The sequence below is a fragment of the Saccostrea cucullata genome, unplaced genomic scaffold (genome assembly GCF_032062105.1).
Source record: "Saccostrea cucullata isolate Sc308-1 unplaced genomic scaffold, CSIRO_AGI_Scuc_v1 ctg466, whole genome shotgun sequence".
Taxonomy (NCBI): domain Eukaryota; kingdom Metazoa; phylum Mollusca; class Bivalvia; order Ostreida; family Ostreidae; genus Saccostrea; species Saccostrea cuccullata.
In genome coordinates, this window is record NW_026921194.1 from 33,915 (window position 1) to 61,358 (window position 27,444).

At 32.4% G+C, this 27,444-nt stretch overlaps 1 protein-coding gene and 2 long non-coding RNA genes across 3 annotated transcripts; 1 reads left to right on the forward strand and 2 right to left on the reverse strand.

Moving 5' to 3' along the window:
• Positions 1-1,573: 1,573 nt before the first annotated feature.
• On the reverse strand, positions 1,574-4,049 carry LOC134259432 (uncharacterized). The gene is made up of 3 exons (XR_009990355.1): positions 3,676-4,049; positions 2,143-2,260; positions 1,574-1,868 (listed from the first exon to the last, which is right to left on the reverse strand). It is a non-coding gene; the product is annotated as an uncharacterized LOC134259432 (long non-coding RNA).
• Positions 4,050-16,842: 12,793 nt separating this feature from the next.
• Positions 16,843-20,378, forward strand: LOC134259424 (uncharacterized). The gene is made up of 4 exons (XM_062742008.1): positions 16,843-16,915; positions 17,110-17,355; positions 19,853-20,079; positions 20,253-20,378. Exons 1-4 carry the CDS (start codon positions 16,843-16,845, stop codon positions 20,376-20,378), a joined length of 672 nt encoding a protein of 223 aa, XP_062597992.1.
• Positions 20,379-25,797: 5,419 nt separating this feature from the next.
• LOC134259427 (uncharacterized) lies at positions 25,798-26,294 on the reverse strand. Its single transcript, XR_009990352.1, has 2 exons — positions 25,991-26,294; positions 25,798-25,949 (listed from the first exon to the last, which is right to left on the reverse strand). It is a non-coding gene; the product is annotated as an uncharacterized LOC134259427 (long non-coding RNA).
• Between the last annotated feature and the right edge of the window lie 1,150 nt (positions 26,295-27,444).

Here is a 27,444-nt window from a genome sequence, read left to right on the forward strand (position 1 = left end):
AAATAAAAAAAAGTTAATGTTTCACAATGTACATCCTTACTATGCCACCTAGATATTGTCCATTGGCTATAACAATGAGATATGAGAAATATGAATCCTTGTCACATATGTTACTACATGCAGAGTAATGGAAACAAAAAATGCATAGATTTTACATGAAATATGACAACAATCAATCAATGAGTCCAATATTCAGAAAAAAGAGTGGAGCCATTTTGAAAATATTCAGCCCAAATTTCCTCTGAACATCTTTTCTCTGCAAATTTTTCATGTTTATGACAACATTATTCCAATAACATTTCCAAATTATACAATACGAGGGCCGTTCAAAAATTACGCGGACTTGTTGCAGAGAAAAAATATTTGACGACATAATCGGGCAAAATGTCACACATAATATAAAAGAATCTTTACTTATATGGTCTTCAAAATTTCACATCAAAATGTTGTAAATTGGTATCAATTTTGACTGATTTATCAGGACATATCATTCAGTCACGGCGCAGCAAAATCTTCGACGTCACAGGCATTTCAAAAAAAATATGTGTTTGAGATTCATTTTTTCAACATTTTCCCAAGAGTTTATGTACAGTTTGAGCTACCTTATCTACTCAACATCCAAACACCATTTCTTGTCAAGCTTAAAATCTATTAAACAGGAAAAGAATATTCTTTTTTTGTTTTAAAACCAAAAACTGCAGGTATTTGTGAGATATATAGTGTGATATCGGTGACTCCTAATCATGTTCTTTACAGTCCGGACAAAGTTTTCGTCGATAATCTTCTTCCCGTCCTCTCGTATAGACTTTATACAGAGGTCCAACGGTCTAAAATTTCAATTTGCTATTTGTGGACGAATGTCACGAATACCCTAGTTTACGACATGTTTTATTATGCATATTTTGGATCTATGTTGGCGATATCTCGAGTATAACACATAATTTAACAAAAGTGTGGTGCGCCGTCAATTAACGAGACGTCATTTTCACAGTCGTTTACACGGGAATCGCATCGGAGAAAACCCACTATATTTCTGTTAGTACTTTAAATATCATGTCAGAAATCTAAATACATAATAATAAATCAATTCAAAGATAAATTTGAGAAAATTGTCGAAAAATATCGCGAATTATAGAAAATTATTGAGTTAAATTTTGGATTCCGCATGCTTTTGCTTCAGATTTTTTGTCGTGCGCCGTACCTCTCCATCAGCGATATCAACATACCGATAACTTTAGTAGAATTTTTTTAAAATACAGAATTTTTGCCAAAAATTTATTGGAATCTTTAAGATACATATATCTGTGAAATTTCATAACTATATGACGCCTGTAAGAGTAAATAATTGCCGAGTCCGCGTAATTTTTGAACGGCCCTCGTATGTATTAAAATGAATATTGTACGAATTTTATGAAATAATATTATATCTGAACTTTCATTTCAAGTATATAAAACAATAATTTCATGTATTATGAGTTCAGACATGACTTTACTAGTTTAAATAATGGAAGAGTGTCTGGAAAACCATGAACCTGTGTGACAATTCTTTCCATAATTTCACAAAACAGTATAATACTTGAAAAAGTACAGAAACATATTAATTTTTTATATTATGACCAAGTACCACCACATTGTCATTGGTAGACAAATAATCCAAAAAGCTTGTAGGACCTGTCCTTATGTTTACTGCTTTCACCTCTGTCATTGTGGTACATTTCCTTCCTCTCAGTCCTAGTTACAGTTATTTCTCTTACTTTTGGACAAATTGGAGTCTTTGGTTGTACATGTACATGTAAATATGTACTGGTTGAAGTGGTTTTCTCCATTGATGGCCGAAATTTGTAGTATATGTGTAGCATACGCTCTAGCTAAAATACAATAAAATAAATTATTATATATTCATTTATTAAGGTAAACTTAACTAGAAAAGATATGGTATAATAAATGTGATACTCCTCTACCAAATACAACACAATACAAAAGAATACATTTAAGTGATGTATCATTACCATTTAAAAATTATCCACTAGACTTGACTTTTTCAAAAGTAGGTCAAATTTCACACCCAGTTCAGTTAGTATGCCCTGGGTTAAAGTTTTTCAAAAGTTAGTCAAATTCCATGATGAAGGTAAAAAAATTTACCCATAAAAACCTCTCGTTGCTGGTATTTTGTCTTTATCATGAGAACTCCTCTGCAGCACATCCTGAAGCCTGCAAAGTTCCTTCCCTATTAACTTCATTTGTAGACGTATTCTGCTGCCTGTGAAATAACAAGGATACATGTATTTGAAGATTAACAAGTCCTTGAACAAGATATGTTTGTAAAACACTTATTGCTCCCTCCCCATTCCCCAAGATACCAGTAATTGGAATTTCTCTAAGTTGAGGGGATATAAATCTGAAAACAATGCTCTGATCTTACAAAACAAAGCATGAGCTCTTATATAGTCTTATGATAAATCTGTATACCAAATTTCATTTCAATATGTGCAACCTCTGCAAAGAAAATAAACAAAAACTAGTGGTGAACCGACATGCAGACTGACCGACTGACCAACAGACAGCTGCAAAGCAGTATGCCCTCCCTTGTAACTGATATCATACCCCTAACTGGAAAAAAATCATACCTGTGTGAACAATTATCAGTTATGAATATAGTATATTAAATTTTAACACAGTGACTATAGGTTTCTAGAAATTTGATCCAATATTAATGATATCATAGGGGGGGAGGGGGTGGGGCTTTGCCCCCCTCCCAACTTTCTTTGCGAATATAGATAATTTCTATGCATTGAAAATTGGGGTTTTATACCTTTTTTGTTGGTTTAGCTGGTTTAGCCTCCCCCGTTTCAATTTGCTTCCTACACCCATGGATATGACCTCGAATGTGATTTTGACACTCACTACTCAATAAGAATTGACTTTGAATTTTCTTGACTTTCCAGGTTACATGTACTTATAAATAAATGTAAATAAATGACAAGAAATTGTGCAATGTATTTATCTTGAAATAAAACCCCATAACATAAAATATGTGTTAAATTTATGCAGACCAACATATTTTTCTTCACCACAACCCTAGCATTATTTTTTTATATGCAGATTTGTATCTCTTATGGCCTTATCTGAATTATCACAATGTGTAAATATAGATGCTGCATTCACACATTTTTATTTGAAGATTTCAACACAATTTGAGTTCGTTTTATGAATCATTTTCATTCAATTTCAAAGACATATTTTCCAACAGAAAATTTCTCCTATTCATACATGAATCTAAACTTCTTCAAACTTTTTCTTCAACTTACATTACAAATTAGTTTCCTTGCAATCTTCGAGCACTTTGTTTACATGTAAAATGCCGGGTTATGTACTTTCTATTTCACAACGGGGAATAACTCTAAGATAATCTCGAAGAAAAAATGTTATCAACAAAGCAACTTGAATCACTGAATCGTTCATAATACATTTGATTTCTCGTTGATATTAGACCTAAATTATGTGCAGCCTAATTCCAATAACGTTTATTAAACACATTGTCTAGCCTCAGGGATATATAAAACTTGCACTTATTGATTAGACTGTCGAAATATGGGCACACAGTAACAGGTGAAATTTTGAGCCCCCGTAACCGTGTTTGGCGTGTTACATATATCCGATTCTTTTTTTCCTTACCGATTTTTGAATAGACACTACATCAACTTCTTCTTCTGATTGGTTTCTGTATCTTAAAAATCCGTTTGCGGGCGGCAAAGCTGCCCTTTGCACGTCCCATTTTCCGTTGTTCCTCATTTCGGGAAATCCAGCGCTGTCGTTACTATGGAGATCGGAAACGGGTCTGTTGTCGTAAAAATACGAGACGTACTCGATGACAATGCAGATATTTTAATATCCATTTTTAAACAGAAAAAAATAAGTAATAAAGTTGATTTTACAATATTATGAATTATTTAATTATGTAAAGTTAATATACACTTTTACTGACATTACTTTGAATGCGACTTTCATTCCAATTTGTGTTATGTAAAATGCTCACACTCATACAACCTTAAAAGGTCCTAAATATAGGGAACCCCGGTCCTTCAACTGGCGTCGGAATTTCATAAATATTATGGATTCTGTTGAAAATTACGCCAGACGATGGGCTAGATATGAAAAAGAAGACATTGACACCTTGTCAGAATGGATTAAATGTATCAGATCCATGTTAAAGTCACGTATTAAAAGATTGAGGGGCAAAATGAAAACCATCTATCCTTCTGTGTTCAATAAACCAGAAGTGAAAAAAAGAATTAGATAGATTACACGATCAGTACGTACTGGTTCCTGCCGACAAAGCAGGTAACAACATTGTCTTCGTTTGTAAGGCTCATTATATAAATTGCATTCTAGAAGATCTTGGATTTAATTCTACAAGTGGTAATCCTACTTATACATATACTTCTCTTTCTAAGGAAGAAATTCTTCAAAATCACCTGTCAGTTTTGAATACTTTTAATATTCCACAGAGCCAAAATGAATTTGAACTACCTTATATATATTGGATACCGAAACTTCATAAGAATCCTTACAAACAAAGATACATTGCAGGTTCCAGTAAATGTTCAACCAAGCCTCTTTCGTTACTTCTCACTAAAATTTTGACAGTAGTGAAGGAAAAACTTCAGGAGTACTGTACAACTATATATTCAAGAAGTGGTGTAAATCAGATGTGGATACTTAAAAATTCTTAAGAACTTTTGGACAATTTGAAATCACAAGACTTTACAAAAATCAACAGCATAAAAACTTACGACTTTTCAACTTTATACACAACAATTCCCCAGGACAAATTAAAATCCAGGCTTTTTAAAATCATTGACAGCTGCTTCTTCAACAAAAATGGAACTCGTAAGTTTACTTACCTCGTCATTGGTCATTTGAAAAATTATTTTGTTAAAACAGATTCTGATTGCACACATAAGTACTCTGAAGTTGACATCAAGAAGATGCTTGAGTTTCTGATTGACAATATCTATGTGGTTTTTGGAGACCAGGTATTCCAACAATCTATTGGAATTTCCATGGGTACAATTTGCGCTCCGTTATTAGCAGACTTATTTTTATATTCATATGAAGCAGAATTTATGCAAAATCTTTTGCGTGAAAAAAAGAAAACACTTGCAGTGGCCTTCAATTCGACATTTAGATATATCGACGACGTATTGTCAATTAATAATGATAATTTCCATTCCTACGTCGACATGATATATCCTGGTGAGCTTGAGATAAATTAAAAGATACCACAGAGTCCGACACTTCTGCTTCATACTTGGATATTTTACTTGAAAAAGACACTAATGGTAATCTAACAACCAAGCTATATGATAAACGTGATGACTTTAACTTTTCTATCGTCAACTTCCCTTACTTATGCAGCAATATACCTTCATCACCTGCATACGGAGTATTTATATCTCAGTTGATTCGATACGCAAGAGCATGCTCTACGTATGAACAATTTCTTAAACGAGGTAAATTATTGACAAGCAAGTTGATGAAACAAGAATATCAACAGTCTCGTTTAAAGTCATCATTTCGTAAATTCTATGGTCGATACAATGACCTTGTCAGCAAAAACAATTTATCATTGAATGAAATGCTGACTGACGTTTTTCATACCAATTGTTAGTCCATTATTTATACACTGAATTGACCACGGATTTTTTCCGTTATTTCCTGATTATGACAACGAGCACACGGCGGGTGTGACCGGTCGGCAGGGGATGCTCACTCCTCCATGGCACCTGATCCCACCTCTGATGTTTCGGAGGTCCGTGTTTGCTCTGCTCTTATTTTGTATATTTGTTTAATGGACGTTGAGATTGAATACTGTTCGTTATTTCCATATCCTTCTTGAAGCATTCAATGAACCAGGAATACGCTTGTGTTTAAAAATAATTGGATGTAGTCATTGATCAAGGAAGTTAAGAACATATTTTATCTAAATAAAAAAATGAGTGTTCCGTGGTATACATGAGTAACCTGCTTTATAGCATCATTAAAGATGAAAATAACTTTAAGACAGGTCAGATTTTTTTCTTCTGCTGCGAGTATTTCATGTTTAGTACATGCCAAAATATTCCATAGATAGACAGACTCCGATATAAAATAAGACAATTAAAAATATAAGATGATTTGGAATTCTCAGGGACAGGACCGACCCCCCCCCCCTCAAAAAAAAATCATCCCCTTGGCAAGTTATGTATTTCTTTACAAATTATATTTTACTCTTATTTAGTATATGTTAACTATAGGAAATGTAGAAAAAACGAAAAAAAAAACGTTTCTGCACAAACTTCCCCTACTATACCATACAGGAGGATGTTGGATGTTTTATGTGAATCGATTATCTTGTTTTTTTTTCTTCTCGATTTTATTGGTATACATGATATATTTATAGTGTAATAAATATTACTTGTTAAGAAATATATAATAAGCCCCGGGTTGTTTATTTTCTTGCTAAGGAATAATGATATATGTGGTCATGTACCTGCTCCGAAGCGTTCTCTTTCAAACGTTGAACATTTTTTTTTCTAAGTTTTATTTTTCCTTCCATACAAGTTAATTCTTATGAGAAGAAAAAAATTTTCGTAAGATCTTGAAAATCTAGGCAACAGAATGACTGGTTAATTATATCATTTCCCAAATTGAGCATGGCGACCATCAAACCCCAAATTCTATGTTTCGGGAGAGTCGTTTATTCAAGGTGGATATAGAATGGGTGCCTCCTTATTATCATATTTAACACGTTAAAAATCAATCATAGTTTTGTCGATGTAGAGAATGTGCATAGCTTAATTGGTCAATAAGTATTCTTGTAAATTTACTCAATAGGTTTGATGAATAATTATTTGAAGCAGGATAGACAACTTTTCGGTGAAGACATCAATTCAGGATTTGAGATAATATTGTTGCGTTTAACGAAGTTTTCTTTTGAAATTTGAAATAACTGTTGTTGACATGTTCGGCATTTTCGGAGCCGGAACCTTATGTATATAAATTTCTTAAATATTTGTCAATAAACAATTAAGGAAAGAAATGAACAATAATTGACTTAATTGAACTTAATCCCTTGAACGTGAATAGTTCTAACAACGACAAAGTGTTGTATTCTTTATTGATTTAGATGGGCACACCTTTTTTTTATAAATTAAGTAATTTAAGACAGTGGTACGAGGGGCATTTCAAAAGTCCTGAGAACTGTTTGATAAAAAATTAAGCGTTTCTCGGAAATTATTGAGTTTGGTATCATTGGAAAGATAAGAAAAATATACAAATATTATGACGTCACTTTATAATTTTTATGACGATATATCTCCGAAAATGACGTCAGAATATAGAATGTTTAGCATACTGAAAACTTGCGTTTTTATCCACATGGCACAATTTTAAAAGTGCTGCCAAAGGCTTATTTGAAAATATATTTCAAAGAAAATTTTCATTTGCAAAGAAGTTGAGTAGGACTATGGTACTGTTTATCAACAATACTATATTTCATCGTTTTGTTCGTTTACTAGCGCGGTTTATGCCCGGTTATGCTATCATCGACATTCATCCAAGATTTTAAGTTACATGATACAACTGGATTTTCGGTCTTTAATATATTTCTCCATTGTATAAAATAAAACATTTTCTGCATAAAACTAAAGTATATTAATGCAATTTTCAACAAATATATATTTGAGTAACAGTACTCTTACCGTTTACAAATAATATGTACAAAAGTCTTGCCCTGACTTGTTTCTGTACGTATTTTTTTCTCATTAATTCAACTTCGGCGCCCACAAAACTCAGTACTGCTTTTGACTTTTGACTCCAAAAAAAGGTTTTTAAGTTACACAGACATGTCGAATCTTATTTGATTTCCATGAATTAATTTTTGCGAATATGTGGAGGTACGGTGGGGTTACAACTGCGCCCGCGCCATTTTGGATTTTACGAGAAAATATGGGGCACACTAAACTTTACTTCTCTTGAGCCTTCACCGATCCCACAAATATGGTTAAAACACCTGACGAATTGATGCCATGAAATTGTGTGACACGATCGTCTATTTTTCTTTGATTTTCAACTTTGCCTTATTCTCACAGTTGGGTCTGTTTTACGCAATATTCTGAGCAAGATTCGATAAAAACTTGCTATGTTTGACAATCGCTTAAACCATTTCAGAACAAGAAGATCTCTGAAATAGACCACCATACGATAGATATTAGTCTATGTAAAGATTCTACCAACTGTCATTTACGTCCGATAGCTTGCACCCGAGTAATGAGCAAAAATTGTTTTTAAAATTTTACATTGATGAAATTGTGTCTTTTGTTACGTCATTTTTATGGTCAGTATTGTAAGTATGCGGAAGTTTGACGTCATTATCGGAGTTATTACGTCATAAAAATTATAAAATGACGTCACAATACATGTGCATTTTTTCTGCTCTTTCCAATGATACCAAACTCAATAATTTCCGTAAAACGGTTAATTTTTTATTGAACAGTTCTCAGGACTTTTGAAATGCCCCTCGTATGTACAAACAGTATCAAGTCTATGTATACGTGATCGTTATTGGCACAGTCGTTTAGAGCCAAGTTAGTAGAAACGTGTTAGATTGATCATTGGTTTTTCATCTTTTTATTGCCCAAATAACGTTGTACCAACCAAATTACAGACTAAAGTGTTTAAACATTTTTAAGTGTTTATAAATGAACCATTTTTTCGTCTTAATAAATACTATAAACTTTAAACAAAGATTTTTTCCTAAAACCTCTTATACAAATATTTAAAGTGAACCCAAAATAAATAATTTCGTCAACCTTTAATTTGCTCAAAAATTAGTTATTCATCATTACATAATTAACTTTACCATCAAACCTTGACAGTGACCAGATTACTAACAGCGACCCAAAAGTTAGTTTTTACTCTATACCCTTGGTTTCGCTACATTGTTGGCAGCGGTGGAATCAGCTGTTCAAAGAAATTTGTGACAGTGGACCATTGAAGCAGAGTTCTTTGTAACAATGAAGATATAGGAGATAGCAGTTAAGTCAACTCATGTACAGAAGGCAGTTAACGCATAATTCTACAGGAATTTAAAACTTTAAAGTCACAGATGATTTTATTATTTATCATCTAAACCAAAATGGTACGCAATCTTGTACAAGTACTAGGTCTGAAGATGACCAAATTTCGTTACAATGTCATTACCATTATTCTTTGAATTCTTCTTAATCAGCGAATGTGCTTGGATACTGTTAATTTATGAGCACTTCTCAAAAATGATTCCTAGGGTTACAAGAAACAAGAAAGTTACAATATGTGAATTTTCTGCATTTTTTTTTATCCACTTCACTTTCGGGGGTATTTTATTAAATTTCATTTTGTAAAGGAACTTTCGGCAAAGTAAAGTCATTTGGCTTTCATTGTTAAGATCAGCGATATTTTCCCTGAGCCTGTTTTCTTTTATATAAATGCCTAAAATAATATGTTAAAAATACAATGCACAGAAATCTGCCCAGAATTGGAGATTAATGTATATCATCGGCTTTCTAAAAACGATTCTTTATTATTTTCGACTTCAAAAGCATATATACTCAGTATTTGTTTACGTAAGGTATGTTTTAGAGCATGCTTAGCCCAGTAAAACCGTGTAAAAGTAGCTAAAATATTCCGTAAATACCCATTTCCTAGCTATTCAGTAGTTACATATATTTCCTAAATCTGCCAGTAAATAAATGTATTTACTGAATGGTTTAGGAAATACATGAAATTCCTGATTCTAATGCAATTGTTTTATAAAACACTCTTTGATTGGCTAATGCACTGATGTTTGAAGCAATAAAACGAGCATTAACGAGCGTGAAAGCTTTTTCATTGTGACGTCATACTAGAGCGACGCAAAAATAAAATGCTCCGTGACGTATTTCATGTATTAAAATTCAACAAAATAAGACGTAAACAACAAACAAATGCATGGATTGCATTAGAATGGAAATAACTTATCTTCTAATCTGGTATTTGCGACCGTTAATGCTAATTTATCCTGCAACGACCCCTTGCATTGACCTAATAAAGGTAACCTAATAAACCAAAGCTTTATCCGGTCACTGCCCTAATAAAGCCTCGTGCATGTATTCCGACGTTCCAAAAGCATTGTGACGTCACGTATACTGCAATGTTTACGCCGTGGGGTCATAGTTTCAACTGCAGAGAAGTGCCTAAATTTGTCGGAATAAGCTTGTTTTGGACGCTCAAATGTAAAATTTTGTTGCAGGATAAACAAAATACATGATAACTGTCTTGAAATATAATCGATATTTGGGCTCGGGTCGAAAACGTAAGAGGGCTCGGCAAGCCTCGCCCTCTATCACGTTTTCTTACCCTCGCCCAAATATCGCTTATATTTCAAGACAGTAACCATGTATTTCATATTTAACGGTCGCAAACATCCGTTTTACCGGCTCCTTTTACTCGTCGCCGGTAAAACTCAGTTTGCGACCGTTAAATCAGCATTAACGGTCGCAAATACCAAATCAGAAGATAGTTATTCCCTAATTTAACATATTTACTGTAACATATACATGTACATGTAATATGGTGCATTATTTTTTCAAAGAACATGAAGAAAGCCTCTCTCAATTTTAGTAATCTTTTACATAAAATGGAATTAATGGGGGGAAAATAAGTCATATAAGATTTCACTACACATTGCTATGTGCAAAAGATAAAGAGTTTTGCTAAGGGATTTCTGCCTGCCTTCGTCTGGTTCTTTATGAGGGTAGATCAATAAACCCCACTGATTTCGATTTTTCGACGAAATCCTTGCTTACGATTGGTTCAAGACTGTCATGAAGGAGGTGGATTACTTAAATCCAGTCAATTGTAAATTGCAATGCAATAGTTTTGTAAAACACTTCTTGACTGGCTAATGCACTGATGTTTGAAGCAGTTAAACGAGCATTAACGAGCGTGAAAGCTTTTTCATTGTGACGTCATAATAGAGCGAGGCAAAAACACAATGCTCCGTGACGCATTTCATGTAACAAAATTCATCATAATAAGACGTAAATAACAAACAAAATGCATGGATTGCATTAGAATGGGAATAACTAATCTTCTAATTTGTTATTTGCGACCGTTAATGCTGATTTAACGGTTGCAAACATCCGTTTTACCGGCTCCGCTTATGCGTCGCCGGTAAAACTCAGTTTGCGACCGTTAAATCAACATTATCGGTCGCAAATACCAAATTAGAAGATAGTTATTCCCTAATTAATATACGGCCCACATAATATGTAGCTAACATAACATGACATCATAATAAGCATAGTATAAGCGTGATGAAGCATGTAGTAAAGAAAACATTTATAAACATCAGAGAGGATGTGAATGTTTCATCGATGGGGTATATCCCTTACATAGTGTTTTAGTGACAGGGTACTGGATAATACCTGGTTAGTAATGTTCTGTTCACACGGAGAGTCAAATTAAATTAAAGGTACGAGGGCTCTTCAATAAATAATTTCTTGAACTGTATTACATACAATACAGATATCATATGACATTAAGCGTGAATTTCTCTAGTTATAAAATATTTAATGAATTTTTAATACATGTAGTTTATGTGCCCACTTTTCATCATATAGTTTCATTGTGAGAAGCTGGAAAACAAGGGCTATTCAAGACACTGTATAAAATGAATGGTAAAGAATCAGTAAACTAGAGTGAAAATAACAGCTTCATTTAAGCTGCTGTAAAACTTGTTAAAAATCCAAAAGAAATATTCACTGAAATATATGACATTAACAGCAACAATGCAATGCCTGTTTTATAGAAAAATTAGCAGGTGAATTTCAATGATAAAAATTATATAATGGGTATCAAAAAAGGGTACCGTCCTTGCCAACAAAAATCATATCAACTTACGTACTGTTTGCCAAATTTCAACAAATAATATTTGATGATCTATGATTGACTTTAAGACACATTGAAAGTTTGGTAATAATTTCGGGAGTATTTTATACTGTTTGACGGTAAAAAAGCTTAGTACTCAAAGGTCATCCTATATTTTACAAAATGAGTGAAAACGACAGAGTGTACGAATGTCTAAACAATTATCTTAAAATATCAGTAATTGTAGTAATCGACGTTTGTTTGATATTCAAGCAGATGATGGAACTTAAATTTATTACTTAAAACCCTCAAAACAAAATTCACGATAAGATGAACTTGAAAAAAAACAGCGAAGGTCTGAAAAGAGCAAAGAATTGCAATAGCACAAAGACAGATTTATATGCAATTTTCTTAAATATTAGTGGTATTCATGTTCAAATTAGTATTCGGGGAGATTGTTTAACTTCTGGAGAAGTCTAGAAAGTATATTTTTGCAAAAACATCGCAAGGTTTATTCGAGGAAGGACCAAGAATCAGGAATCTGCTACATTATTTCTTCAGGATAGCGTCCATTAAATTTCTTCAGGATAGCGTCCAAAACCGCACGCCCTGAAGAGCAATGGGGTTTTTGGGAAAGTTAATGTTTTTAACATTAACAATAATCGCCAGATATTTGACCTTTTGACTTGTTTCTATTTCCAAACTTGAAACAACGCCTTTTCAGAAGGATGAAACAAGTCCAGGAAATCATTGGATCTGCCGTTTTCCAGTGTACTAAGGGTCATACCCAAAAATGAGTTCTAAAAAAATCAGAAATTGGATGAAAAATGTTACGGACATGCATTTTAATTATAAGAGATTAATAAGTTAAATCATGAAGACTAATTCATTGAAATGCGTCTTTTGCTTCTTTCCGAGCACCGATCCGAGGACATTATTTATTGAACAGCCCTCGTAAGTTACTGCGAATGTATAAAATTTGAACCACGTTCACACGGGGACTTTAATGCCAATTCGAATTAATTTACTGTACATTAAATTAATTTGCATTACATCAGTGCGAACGCTAAGTAAAGCTAATTCGAATTAAATTTTGGGGCATGTATAATTGCAAAATTTAGTCAAATACCACATGTTGGTGATCAGTCTAAGGACTTGTGCTATTTTTGAGTGAGTGAAAAACTAAGAAAAAATATGTGAACCATTGATGTGTAGTTTATACGGACACGGTAACATTATCTCAAATGCATCTGCTTCTGCATAAGGTGACGTGATTTGCAATTCACGTCATTAAATCTAACTGACGCCTTACTGTCGAAGTAAAATTTTATTTCGCATTAGTTTACTTCGATTTAGCTGTCGTGAGAATGCAATTTAATTTGCATTAGATTTATTCGTATTAATTAACCTCGCATTTATTTACTGCGAATTAAACTCGCCGTGTGAATAGAGCATAAATTTCATACCTGGTTCGGCTCCGCTTCGCCAGGTATGAGATTTACTAACCAGGTATCATCCCGTACCCTGTCACTAAAACCTATGTAACATATTATTAGTTTTTTTGGAAAGAAATATAACAATTCATTGTTGTCTATTACTAGAACTTAAGTTTCTACATTATTGTTTTATTCATATATTTATCATAATTGCTTTATGAGGAAGTATGAGAGTGAAAGGAGAACTTCGAGATGATAGGCTGGATTGAAACTTCCTCTTTTGTTATATATAGATTAATGAATTTTAATGAACAAACAATATATAATGTAGGGTTATTAACTTATTTGGGTGAAAATTCGCACAAGTTGGCAGTACAAATGCACGAGCTTGTGGTACATCCAACGAATGCCAATATTAACCAATATAAGTTCAGTAACTCCTTTATCATATAGCTTAAAGATTTCTACGTTTACTAATAATTTGTAATAATTTTTCCAATTCTAACATCTGTCCTGTAAGCGTTACATGTAGATATTGCTTCATTCTAGCTATGACCCTAACGAGCCACAGGATTTGCTTATTTAGATTTTAATGGGTCTAATAGGTACTATATTTTTAATAAATAATTTCATTTTTGTGTTAAAAAAATAAACACATCTTACCTAGATGCCACTTCTTTCCTTCAATTTAGCTCAAAGAATTTGATCAAGCGACTTTTTCTTGTTTACAACGAGGCATTCGATTTTGAAGGCTCGTATACGTAATACAAACTCAGCGTTTAATAAGACGTCAAGATATTGAACGCTAAAATTTTCTTGATGTGTGGTAGTATTTTATTAGAAACTATTTATTAGCAATATAATATCACAAATTTTTGGGTTGCCTTATAAAAACTTGATGAAGTATTTTTTTTTTTATCTACTTATTTACTTTTTTGCTTAAATAGCAGTGATCGCAGAGAACACGTGAACTATGGCTAATGAATACAATCCAATCTATTATAATGATCTGTAGAATTTGTATCACCTGTGAAATGTTACAGAAAAGTTGGGGGGGGGGTGTCAAAACCAAGATAAAAATGTCATTTTTCTACTTTTAAATAATAATCAAACTATGTGTCAGTTCTATGCGTCTAATCGGGATATACATTGAAAAAGACATGGTGCATTGAATTTTATCAACTCAATTAAATATCTGGATACTATTCGTGTAAAAATGAAGCATATGGAGATTACCAACAGTATTTAAGACAGACATCAATAATACAATGCAAAATTGGAGCAGACAAGATCGTCTGTCATAAACGCGCTCATTGGTTGATAAAAACTTTATCTGCCGTATACTATGTATTTTAAAATGTGTCGGAAAACCAAAACAGATCTTAGAGTTTCTAGGGTGTATAAGGGCCACAGTTGCATCTTTTATCCAAGTTATTTTACGATTGTATCAAAGTACATGTTTGTTTTAACAAGCTGCAAATCTGACTTTCTAAATATTTATCTTTTTATATCAAGTGAATTTGTAAGAAAAAAAAATTAATAACTTAAGTTTAACTACGGATGGGAGTGCATGGGTGTTACATGTACTTTAACAATTTGTTATGCATTTTGTTACACTTTAAGGTAAAGATCTATATAGTAGATATCTTTTCACTTACTTTCGTGGTGATGGCAGCATTTTGACTTCATAATCACTTTCAATTTTTTCCTTTATTTTACAAATCTAGTAGAATTATGTAGAAAAATAAATTATTTTCACGGAATAGAATTTAAAATCAAATGAAAAGTAGCCCCGATACCTATATCAAAATTGACATTATTTTAAAGTAGAGTCCAAGAACATACAAATACCTTTTTTGAAAGACTGGATACATTTTCGTATGATATGAAATAAAGTTCGATATTCATGACCGGTTTTTCTATATTTTTTTTATTTATTTTTTTTTTTTTGGAGATGACAGTTTACATATGATTTTTTATCTACAAATTATGCCCGTAAATACCTTATTTGACCAAGTTCTAGTAAAAAATCATCATTAAGGAAATTCATTTATTCCTTAAATTTTATATTTCTGTAGGTTTTTTCAATTAAAAGAGCTCAGTCGGTAGAGCGCTCGCTCCGTAATCTGAAGGTCGTGAGTTCGTATCTCGGCCGCGACCGACCTAGTCGTTAAAATGGGTAGCAACTGTTCCTTCTCCATACGCTCGGCACTCGGAAGTGAAAGTTGCGGGTCCTTCGGATGAGACCTTAAAAATCGAGGCCCCGTGTCAGCGGCAGGCGTTGGCACGATAAAGATCCCTCACTGCTCAATGGCCCTGAGTGCCGAGTAAAGGTCAAAATATGAAGCTCTTCATCGGCATACGGTGACGTCTACATATGAAAGAAAAATTCTCGAGAGGGAGGTTAAACAATAAACAATCAATCAATCAATTAAAAGAGCTTGACCTTTTATCTCATTTTTAACTTTCATCTGTATATTTTACCCATAATCGGTAAAATATATATTTTTAATCTGTAATTTTAACAGTTTATTAGACTAGAAGAGTCCCTTTTCTCCAAGAATAACTGAGGAACAAAAAAGAGAATGGTAAACAAAAGTTTTGAGAACAGTAGAACTTTGATTACTTTGATATAACAAAAATATTCTCCATTGTTGAAAACTTAGGACCCACGGACGTCTTCAGGTAGGTAAAATAAACTATCTGGCTGCCCTCCCCCCACTTTCAAAATCAATATTACGTCACTGGTGATATACACGAATCGATAATGTTTTTAAGATTCAACCACCCTCTGGGAAAAGATAACCAAGCGAGAGTATGGACCAGAATTTAAATGGTAACATCTGCATTTCTATTATGGAAGAAATTTCGTTATCTGTTTACTATATGAGCATTCTTTTTGACAAAACCTTCCTTCGGGTACCATGAATTATAACTTATGACCTTGGAATTTAACCTGTATGAAAAAGCAAAACAACTTTTATGTTGTTCAATGTATTTGAATAGCTTGTGATTAGGTTGTTTTTTTTTTTATTATTAAATAGTCACTATTTCGTGTGATGACAACCTCCTTTGGGTACTTTTGATTTTGACCTTTTAACCAAAATCTTAAAATTTGAACCCCTTTCATTTAAAATAACTTGTCCATAAAGTAAAAATGGTTGGTTGACTATCATGTTACAAAGGTACATGCATATTCATTTAGACAAGTTCTTTTGAGTTCGAGACATTTGTTATCTTTAGACCCTGGAGTTATCGTTTAGCATTTTAACCTACGCCATACGGAGCTTCAGTGCCTCACATGCATATTTTGTTCCGATACTTGTTTGATATCTAAAGAACTAAAGAACTCTCTACCATACATTTTTGTTTTATCAAAGAGTTAAAATTGAGAAGAAAAGCGTTTATAGAAGGTGATAAATGCGGGGAGGCTTGTTCTTTGAATATACTTTTACGCGGCAATCAAAAACAGCAAAGTATGAATCACTTTCTCAACGTTATTGTCAAGAATCTTTTATTGCTTTTAGGAACAACATTCTCCTTTGGAGATGGTAAGTTATAATATTTAGAGTAAATTATATTACACCCATTTATGTTTCAATTTGTTATAACTTAATTTCTTATTGTCCATATTATTTGAAGACGGTACACAAATTCCTTTCATAAACAGATTTATAATTATAAAGCACATTGTATAAAAATTTAACAAGATGTGTAATTTTTCTTTGAAATTCATTTACTTCAGATGACCTGTCCTACTTAAAAAATGCATCTCAAACACTGACTCGGACCTGTTCAATCAAAGAAGTTGACCAGTGTGGACTTTACGTAGCTGCTAACGCTTTAGATAGAAATATGAGTACGTGCACAAGGTCAGAGCTGATAGGTCTTTCTTCTCCGAATAAGGAAGTGATGTGGTACGTGGATCTTGGTGAAATCTACAGTGTTTACAGCATATCCATACAGTTTAAAGACTACGGTCCTAGTTACGGTAATGTTTCAATTTTTTTCCCTCCAAAGTGGAAAAATCTAGTTAAAACAGATCTTCTAGCAAAGAATGTTACATCTGACAATTTCTTATTATTATACCTCATTATAAATATTCTACACAACGCGTTTTCTGATTGATTCTAGATCATCACGTGATCGGGCCGTAAAACTTCACATTTCCCGGTCGTCGGCACGCTTTTCATCATATTCCACCTCTTCGGATACTTAGTGCATTTTCCCGCAATAATTATCGTTCATTAAAAGAAAACTCTCGAGAGTAGTAGACGTCACAAAAGCCTGCTTTACGTCACAAATTTGATGATAAAATGTTGACCAAAGGGTTTAGCAATTTTAAGTTAAAAATGAAAATGAATTTGAGAGCGGTGCCGAATTTGAAAGTTTATGTTTATTTCAAAGGTTTCGCTTGTTTCGGTTTAATAAACAATTCATTGCATGAATGTTCGGGAAACGTGAAGACTTATTCAGCCAAGAAGTATCATATTCCCCGAGGGCGAAGCGAATATGATTTTCTTGTCTGAATAAGTCTTCATATTTCCCTTACTATCATGTAATAAATGTATAATATCTAGCAAAAATCATTCTCAAATAATATAAATTGTCCAAATCGCTTGATTAGGGAATATAATCAGGGAAATCAAATAAATTTATCAGTATCTTTTTGCCATGCTGCATTTTCTTCATACATCTTGACCTTTATGATCAATACTAAGGCTTGTTCTTTCTTTATTTCATGTGTATAAAATTAACTAGCTCATACTTTTTATGCGCTCGGATCGATAGATCCAAGGCATATATTATTTTTTGTCCTGTCTGTCTGTGTGTTTGTCTGTTTATCTGTTTGTTTGTCAGTTTGTCTGCAAACCTTTTGAACTTTTGAACCACGAATGATAGAAACTTAATATTTGCTATACATAATCCATCAATTAAATTCTTTCAAATGATACCAAGGTTATTGACCTTGTGACCTTGACTGTGACCTATATGCAAAAAAAGCTTACATGTACCTTCATAACTTTTGAACCATGAGAGATAGATTATTCATATTTGGTATGCATATTCCACTAATTGTGTTCTTTCAAATCACACAAAGGTCAATGACCTTGTGTCCTTGGCAGTGAGATATGCTAAAAAGTTGGGTTTTTTTTTTTTTCGTAATTTCGCTATAACTTTTGAATCATAAGAGACTTCATTACTGGTATGCATACTCAACTTATCGAGTCCTTTCAATAACATCAAGGACAATGACTTTTTGACATTGACTGTGACCAATATGCTAAAATAGCGTTTTTAAAATTTTGTTGCCGCCGGGCGCATAGTGATTTACAAATACATCTTATTTTGCAACCAAAGCAATTACTTATATTCAACATAGTATTGTTTCAAACATTGAATTATTTTTTTATGGAAAGACTATTTACAAAAATTACGGAAAAAATTAATTAGTGTTAGGAATTTTAAAAGAGTATATGAAATATTAAGCTTCATTATTCTAGCGGAGGTTTTATTCCTCTCATGTTAATACCGTGGTAATACTAAGACTTTTAACAAAGTTTTTCCCCCAAAGACAATGATTTTATGGCATTTGTTTTGTACATGTATTTAATCTATGTACTTTGTCGCAATTTATTATCAAATATGCATCCATGATGACACATATTATTATATAATGGCATATTCAGTAATGCAGATGAATTATGATGCTCCATTTTTAGAAAAGTTAAAGACATGAAAACATTTTTGGAAACATTGGTTTTTAATTTAAGTCGGATAAACACTGTACACTTTGCCAATAAAAATGATATCAGAAGCTCAGATTTTTTCTGGCTAGCGATGAATAAAGTTTGATAACGATTAAAATTTATGGGAAATATTTCTGTTACTAATCAGATGTGCTTTAGATCTTTTAAAATTTATATGGAATTTACGTGAGATAAGATTTGTTTTCTTTGTGTTGTTGAAATTCTTATCAATGATTTGATGACAAATAAAGCCGTAACTGTAATGAAATTGAAATCTATTTCTAGACAATCTTTACAAACATATACGTATTTGATCAGATAACTTTTCAAATAGGTCAAAATCCCTCCAAATACAGTCTAACAAAACAAAAAAAAATGCATCAGACCATATTTGTCATTTACAATAGGCTGATAACAGTAGTTATTCTTTACAAGTATTTCCTAGCAGAGGAATGTTAAATGAATATATTTCATAAGAAAAAAGACTTCATTTTCTGTTAAAATATATTTACGGTAATAAAGAAATTTGACAATAGATTTTTGAAAATTTTTCCTTCCTTTTTACAAACGATTTTTTACATAAAAATATTTTAGTTATTTTACATAGAAAAAAAAATTGTCACATTACTAAAAATATTATGAATAATATTAGGATAAAGAAGATGACTGACTATATGTATAAAAAGCTATTGTTTAACATTTTTTTCTAATATAATTTATTATTTAATCTTTCTGTAGTTCAAAGACAAAGAGGTAGATTTGCAGGTTTCTCTCTATATCTTTCAAACTCATCATATAAAGAAAACGGTTATCTTTGCTATAAAGATGGTCCACAGTTACCGCCACTTAACTTTACAACAACATGCATTAAACATGGCCGATACATCATCTATTACAACGAAAGATTGGACAGTGTCAGGTACCCAGATGAGTATCAGCCAACATCCTTCGCTCAACTGTGTGAAGTAACTATTCAAGGTTAGATTGCTTTAACTGTCAAATAACCATATTCGTTTTAATAAAATTTATGGGTATTCTCAATTTTAGCGGACATGTGTACGTCAAATTCTTATGTAACTTTATGATCAATATATACATATTTATCAAGTATTTAGATGCATAGTATTTTACATTTAAGGATGTAAATACCAATGAACCTATGGTGAACGATGTCACTTTAATTGCTCTGAGAATTGTCAAGAAAACCGATGTGATATTGTCAAAGGAACTTGTCTTGGATGCAAGCTTGTGTGGGTTAGAATGAAATGTCAAACAGGTATATCCAATTAAATGTTAGATTAGAGAGCTAAATCCACGAATGTGCTAAATCGGCCTAATGATTTTAGGAAAAATAAAGTGAGGGGAAGAAGAAAATTATTTACGTAAATATTATCCTTAGGTATCAAACTTGAATAGTTAACGTCAAAATTTTCATTTGATGACGTCATATTTGTGCAGAAAACGCCTAAACACGTGAACTTTGCTACTTTTTATCAAAATTTAGCATTTTTTTCGTCTTTGATTCAAATTTTTGCTGTGGCAACACCCTTTGAACAAAATAAAATTCACACCATTAAAAAGAAAATTAAAAAATGAACAAATAGAGTGTTATTTTATTTTGTTCGAGGGGTGTGGCCACATCGAAATATTTAATTTTCATTCGATTCAAATCTCTTCGCACCGACCACCAAAGTGGAAATAATGGGAGTTTACCTGAATTAATGAAAGAGAAACAAGATTATATGTTGCTTTTGTAAATTCTAATTAGTTTTTAAATGCAAATATTAATATACCATTTATTATAAATTATTTTGTGGTGTGGTGCAAAATAAAGTACGAAAGTCTCTCGGAGTCTCTAAAAGCATGACTGCATGAAGATGCAATAATGGTGACTCATTCCTAACCCAAGACTTTTTAGTCAAGCGCAGCTGATCTAGGTTTACATTATCATTGATTATGCTGAAATATTTTTAAAAAATGGATACTCTTTCCCCCAAATCTTATTTATTTTACAAACAATGTATTGATGTTTTATCTCCCGATCTCGTCTCCATGGTCACTATGTAATCAAAGGGAGATCACCCGAGAAACTTTATTGTCACCAACTCGGAATTATAGTCCTAGAATATATTTTTAACATAAACAATTACATCGGTAGCAACTACCAGGAAGTATATATAAACTGAAAATTTTTGCTTTACTCCTTTACAAAACACAAATTGTGTATGTCGTGAAGTCTGCATCGACTGGCTTCATAAATGATAAAAATGATTCACGTTTGGCTGAGTCAAGATAAAAGCGCACAAAGCAACAGGCCCTATCCGAAACCAACATGCATTTCAGAAACTGCTTTTTGCATTTCAAGAAGACCGCTTAATTTTAAAAAGTTTATTATCAAAAATATTTTCTGATCCGAGAGTTTATAACATATGTGGGCCTAGCGAAGTATTGAACCTAGAAAATCTATTGAAATAAACAATTGGCGAGATCGCGTGTAATTTTTGTGATGGGCCTTTATAAGACTAATACAATGTACATTGTAAAAACGAATAACTTACTACATGATACCGAGATAGTGACAGCTCTTTATGGTTGCAGGTAATTCCAGTCTCGCCTTCATGCCACATGAAAAAAAAGTCAAAGGGAGGCTACTTGTTTATCTCTTTTTATTTTGAGTTACTCCTCTCAAATGTAACCTGTTCAACGTCAGGTCTAAGGGAAAGAGGGCAGCCGAGATTAGCAATTAAGACAGTTTATAGTAGAGTACATTCTTATAGGAGATAGAGCCTGGACATAACATTAGAAGCTAAGAGAGAGTGAGGTCTTCTAACGAAAAAATTAGCCTGAAGGTAATGGGGGGGGGGGGGTGTTCGGATCCCCACAATATCACTGTAATATTTACATCCACTGAATATTTTCTCCTTTATTTCTTAAGAAAACCCATTGCGTTAATCACTGCATGAACTACAGTAGGGATGCCGCCAGTACAGGTTTCTTGATCAGTGGCTGTTCCATCAATGAAACGTATAAAGACGTTCGCATCATTAATACAATTATAAATATTTTTAATCCTACTTTAAATGATTATTTAAACAGATATAAATATAAACAATAAAATGTCTTTCTTTCTTTGTTATTACTGGAATGAACGGTCGCAGCTATTGCAGAAAAAATTTACATAACCTGCTTACGCGGGTTATGTATATTTTCTGCAACAGCTGCTTCCGTTCATTCCAGTAATAACAAAGAAAGAAAGCATTTCATTGTTTAATTAAATGACGTATGACAAATCATTACTGATGTGTGACAAATAACAATGCAGATTTAGCAACTTTAGCAACTTTGTGGTCATGGATTAATTCATTATACCGGTATGTCCCAATTGTATTACATGTATCATAAATTAACGGATTGAACTGGTAATTTTACCTGTCTGTCATTTTTGTTTTCTTGAAATAACGTATAGAATATAACATCATAGATAGGGCGTTTGTCTCTGATTCATTCAACATGGTATCCGGAGGGGGGTGGGGGTGGTATGGTAAGGTAATATGTTGCTTGACATGTTGTCAGGATATGAATTACAGTGCCGAAATGTCTCATATGTTGTAATAGGTTTTCTGAAAAGAAGTCCTAGATAAATTAGTTTCAAAAGACACAACGATCTTTTTTCACCCCGCATATATTTTGAAAGAACATCGGCGTTGTCACATGACAAAGATTCATGATATTAGCACGTGAAGTTAGTTTCGTTTATTATTCCTCTACTGAATTTTCCCTATATAAAATTAAGTGATTAGATCTGAACAATTCCATAGAAATCGTTGTGGATCAGCTAATCCTCGTGCATTAGTTTTTGAGCTAATATGTTCGTTGATAGCTACTAGCTAGTCATGCTAATCCTCGTGCGTTTTTTTTTTTTTAGCTAATCCCTCTGTCGAAAGCTAGTCATGCTAAGTCGCAGTTATCCGTAATCCTCTAGTTTTTCAATAAATATACATTTTGATTTTATTGAGTTATGAGAATATTGATTAGTTATATAATCTGTGAATATTATTTTTTTTAAAGCCCCCCCCCCCCCATTTCAACACGCACATGTTGCAGTGTATTCAAAGAAGGGGAAGTGTAGATTTTTAAAATAAAAAGTGGTACTGAGAGAAGTTTGATAAAAATTTTCACTTTGATTATATAACATTTTTATCGTTCATTGGTGGATTTATTTCAATCAAGTAATTTACATTAAATAATTGGATTACGTGCTATTTCCGTTTAGCCATCTTCTCAAGCCCTTAGCTAGCGAATATGGTGGTTATCTTGCTTTTTAACTTTCATAATTTTAATACTTTAGAAATCTTGTGTTTTCGTTTTGTTCTTTTTTTTAACGATAAATCTAATTTTTGCAGCCGATTTGATGCTTTGCAGACACGTAGCAAAGGGAGGGGGCACTTTTTTTCCCAACATTACCTTTACTATTGAAAATGTTTATTGAAAGGTTGGTGCCCCCCCCCCACACACACTTCTTACCATAGTAAAATGATATCAGGGAAATGTAGTATTGTTTGCAAAACAATTGGTAGTGAAAGGAAATTGACATTGAAAAAAGTTGCCCCACCCCTCCCCCTCGAAATAAGATTTTCGAGTTTGAGTAATTTTTTTTTCTTTCTTTTCTTTTTTGCGTGTCAACTTTAATTTACAGGTAAGTGAAAAAAAATCTCTGCCCCACCCCCCCCCCTCCCCCTCTTTCAAAGACGATGCTACGTGCGCCTGCTTTGCATCAATTTTGTTTAAAAGTCTACTATTGTGGTTTATTTCCTAAATATATATTATGCTCTGTGTGCGTAAGATACATATGTAGCCTTCAATATTGTCACTATTTTTCGTGTATTACATGTAAAAACTGTGTACATATCAAATATTCAGGAAATGTCATAAATTAAGGAAGTGACAATCAAATGACAATATATAATAAATTATGATTTAACTACAAAAATATTCATTTTTAATTAAGCATTTTTTTAAGCTTGATGTTTTCGTTATTAAAGAACACTTGTCTATTCTTTGTCAAAATCTCTGTTTTTTTCAGTTTGTATGCCGTAGGACCATATAATAACTTATTTAAGGATATTAAAATCCGTTTCCTCCATGACTACCATAGTATATATTTTAGTACAAAAAATTCAGTTTTACTCAGATATGATAGATTAACACTTGTGTTGGTGTTCAACTTATTCTGCCCCTTATTTTCATTTAAAAGGTGTTGCATGTATCCAAGTTTTTTCCACTCAATCATTATTTAATATTTATAAATATATAACAAATAGTTCTCATTTCTTTGAATAACAGATAAATAAAAAAAAACAATCCATTTTTCAGAACTTCTTAAAAAATTCATAGAAACATTGTCCTGAAATTTTAAAATTTTGAAGAATGGCCTATATTGTTGAATTTTATTCCGTAAACATTTATGTGTTATTTTTATACAAAACGTCAACGTCACGGTGTTGAAGCATATAACGTCAACGTAATGACGTGAAAGCATTGATTAAGAAAACAATGCTAAATTGAAACGGCTGTGAAAAGAAAACCAGAAAAGATATTCTTAAAGATTAAAATGTTTTACAACATACAAATCTTCGAGTATAATTTCAGCAGGTTTCACTTATTTTGATGACTAGGCGGATTTTTGCACTTCGTGAACTTAGCTCTTTATTTTAAAATGTAAAACTATCATTTACAAATTCAGAGTTTTGGAAAATATATATTATACCATATACAAACTGATAACTGTCGGAAAAAGAAAACTTCTGTAATTGTTTGAACATTCAAAAAGAAGTGTTTTTATTTACATTTATTAAGATGAAATGACTGCAAAGACTTTCAAAAATAACCCAACAAATGTGATACTGCCGTCAGTGATAGGAATATCTATCTTCCTTGTTTTGATCACCATGGTAACAATTATCATATACAAAAGGTAAGTTTTTTTAGATATGTGTACGTAAGTTGATTGTATTAATTTTAAGATACAATAATCCAAGATCAATTTTATGCAAGGAATCAATTAAGAATCTTCTCAACTTACACTTTGCGTGTAAAACATGCAAACCGGTTTATAGTTGATATGTATTTTTTTTTTTTTGTTTTGTTTTCCATCGTAAAAAGTTTATGAGATTTTTCCTTTCAATAATGCCACCAAATTAATGTAGAAATGTCAATGAAAAATATACAATGTAATGCGAATTAATACATTTTTGACCTAAGGTACGTAAGCAAAACACAATTTTTCAGATATACTTTTTTTCATTAGAATGAAATGATACATTGCATGTACAAGAAGAAAGAAATTGTTTCTTAATCTCCCATCTTAGCATTGGTCTCTTTTAAATGTATATCCTTTTAAACTTTTTTTATCTTTACAAAAAATTATACTATTCAATGATGTACTTATATTTGCAAGTGGTTTTATAGGCAACATATTATAAAGGTTTGGAGTGAAAGGAGAGGAGGTTCACAGACCCATCCTGCCCACGACGAATATACACAACAAGATAATATTAAACAATAGATCATAATTTGATACTTATGTGCTCTTAAATACTGAAACTGATGAACAATTCGGTTCATGTGACCCTGAAGCACATTTGCAGCTCTGTTCTGCAGCATGTTAAATAATAAAGAGGGTGTGTGTGTGTATAGAGCATTTATTACAAATGCCAAATGAGATTACAGATTTTACAATATCAGAATGCAGCAGAAGGTGGGGCCCAAAAACATCCCACACCTTACACAAAAGAAAACTAGTACATATATTTTCTACAAAATTAACAATAAGTACCTTAAACAAAAGAAACTAGTACATCTATTTTCTACAATAACAAAAGTCATGCAATAACAATAGGCACCTTATATAAAAGAAACTAGTACATGTATTTTCTACAATAACAATAATTATGGAGGATTGAAGGGGTGGTGGTGGGTAAAATTTGTAAACCACATTTTGGAGCCGAAATGTTATTCTGATAAGGATAAGGCTAATAGCCGTTACTAGAGGACGCTTAAGTATAAAACCCGGAAAATCCTTCGGGACCCATGAATTCAAACAAATTGGTAATTAATAAAAATATGCAATTTATTACGTATTTAGATCACATAAATTCCTTTATATACATAAATACACTTATATTTGGTCTAATGCTTGAATTATAATAACTAGTTGAAATAACTAGCTGTCATCTAATACCCCTTAAATAAATATTCAACAAGAGTTATGACAAAGGTTTAAGTTTCTTAAGGTACATGAATATACAAGGTCTAGGTCAAAAGGCAACAAAAATGTTGGAATTCAATGAAAGGTCTTGTCACAAAAAAATACATGTTTGAAAAATGAGAGCTCTAATATCTAACGCTCAAAAAGTTATGGCCAAAGTACAAGTTTTTAATTTTTCTTTAAACGTGGGTAATACTCCAAGGACAAGGACAACATAAAGGTCAAATTTTGTTGTACCCAGAGAAAGATATTGTCACAAGGAATAAAAATGTAAAAATATAATTATCATAGCTCCAATAAGTCAAAAGTAATGGGCCATCTTAAGGTTAAAGTTTTTGCGGACATACAGACAAACAAACAAATATACAGAAGGATGGATACGGCAAAAACTGTATACCCTTGAAAATGTGATTGCAGTGCTATAAAAAGTTTTTCTAGGACAATTTCCGTATTTATTGAAGTGCATTAATGCAAGAGAGCAGCGTGATGTCTTTCGTACCCCCCTCCTTTCAAGAAAAAAAAATAAATACAAGCATTGAACTTTTAAGCTTATCTGTTTCCACTCAGGAGGAACGCCAGTATCATCATTTTTTTTTTCAATTTTGTATTGATTTTTGTTCAACTTGGTATAAAATTAGTTTCATAAGATTTTCTTTTGTACAGCAATTATCTACTGCATAATAATAATAAATTCTGCTACATGTATATTATATTATGACTTAATTTGTCAATAGCAATTTCATGAATTTCACGGTGCCTTCATACATGTTTTGAGACTAATAAATCTAGCAAAGAGATATAAACTCTTGAAATGTGCTAAAAGGCAAGCATTTCTGAATTGCCGTTCTTGGGTGAACACTATTTAAAACTAGAGGTACTGTGAGCAATGAGCTCACTAAATGATACCCCCCTCCCCTTCCGCCTCCCATAGTGTTATAACTGATGACAAAGTCCATGTTTTGCTGTGGCCGGGAAACCCAAAATATGTGTCGGATCAGAAAATAAAATAGGAGGTGCACAATGGCAATATGTAATAAAGATTCTTTGAAAGCGGATTAAGAGG

What these genes read in the sequence shown, in the direction of transcription:
- LOC134259424 (XM_062742008.1), top strand. Translation starts at nt 16,843, where the DNA reads ATGAATCACTTTCTCAACGTTATTGTCAAGAATCTTTTATTGCTTTTA. An exon ending in AACATTCTCCTTTGGAGATG is followed by an intron (nt 16,916 to 17,109) that starts GTAAGTTATAAT and finishes CATTTACTTCAG; the next exon opens with ATGACCTGTCCTACTTAAAA. An exon ending in AGACTACGGTCCTAGTTACG is followed by an intron (nt 17,356 to 19,852) that starts GTAATGTTTCAA and finishes ATCTTTCTGTAG; the next exon opens with TTCAAAGACAAAGAGGTAGA.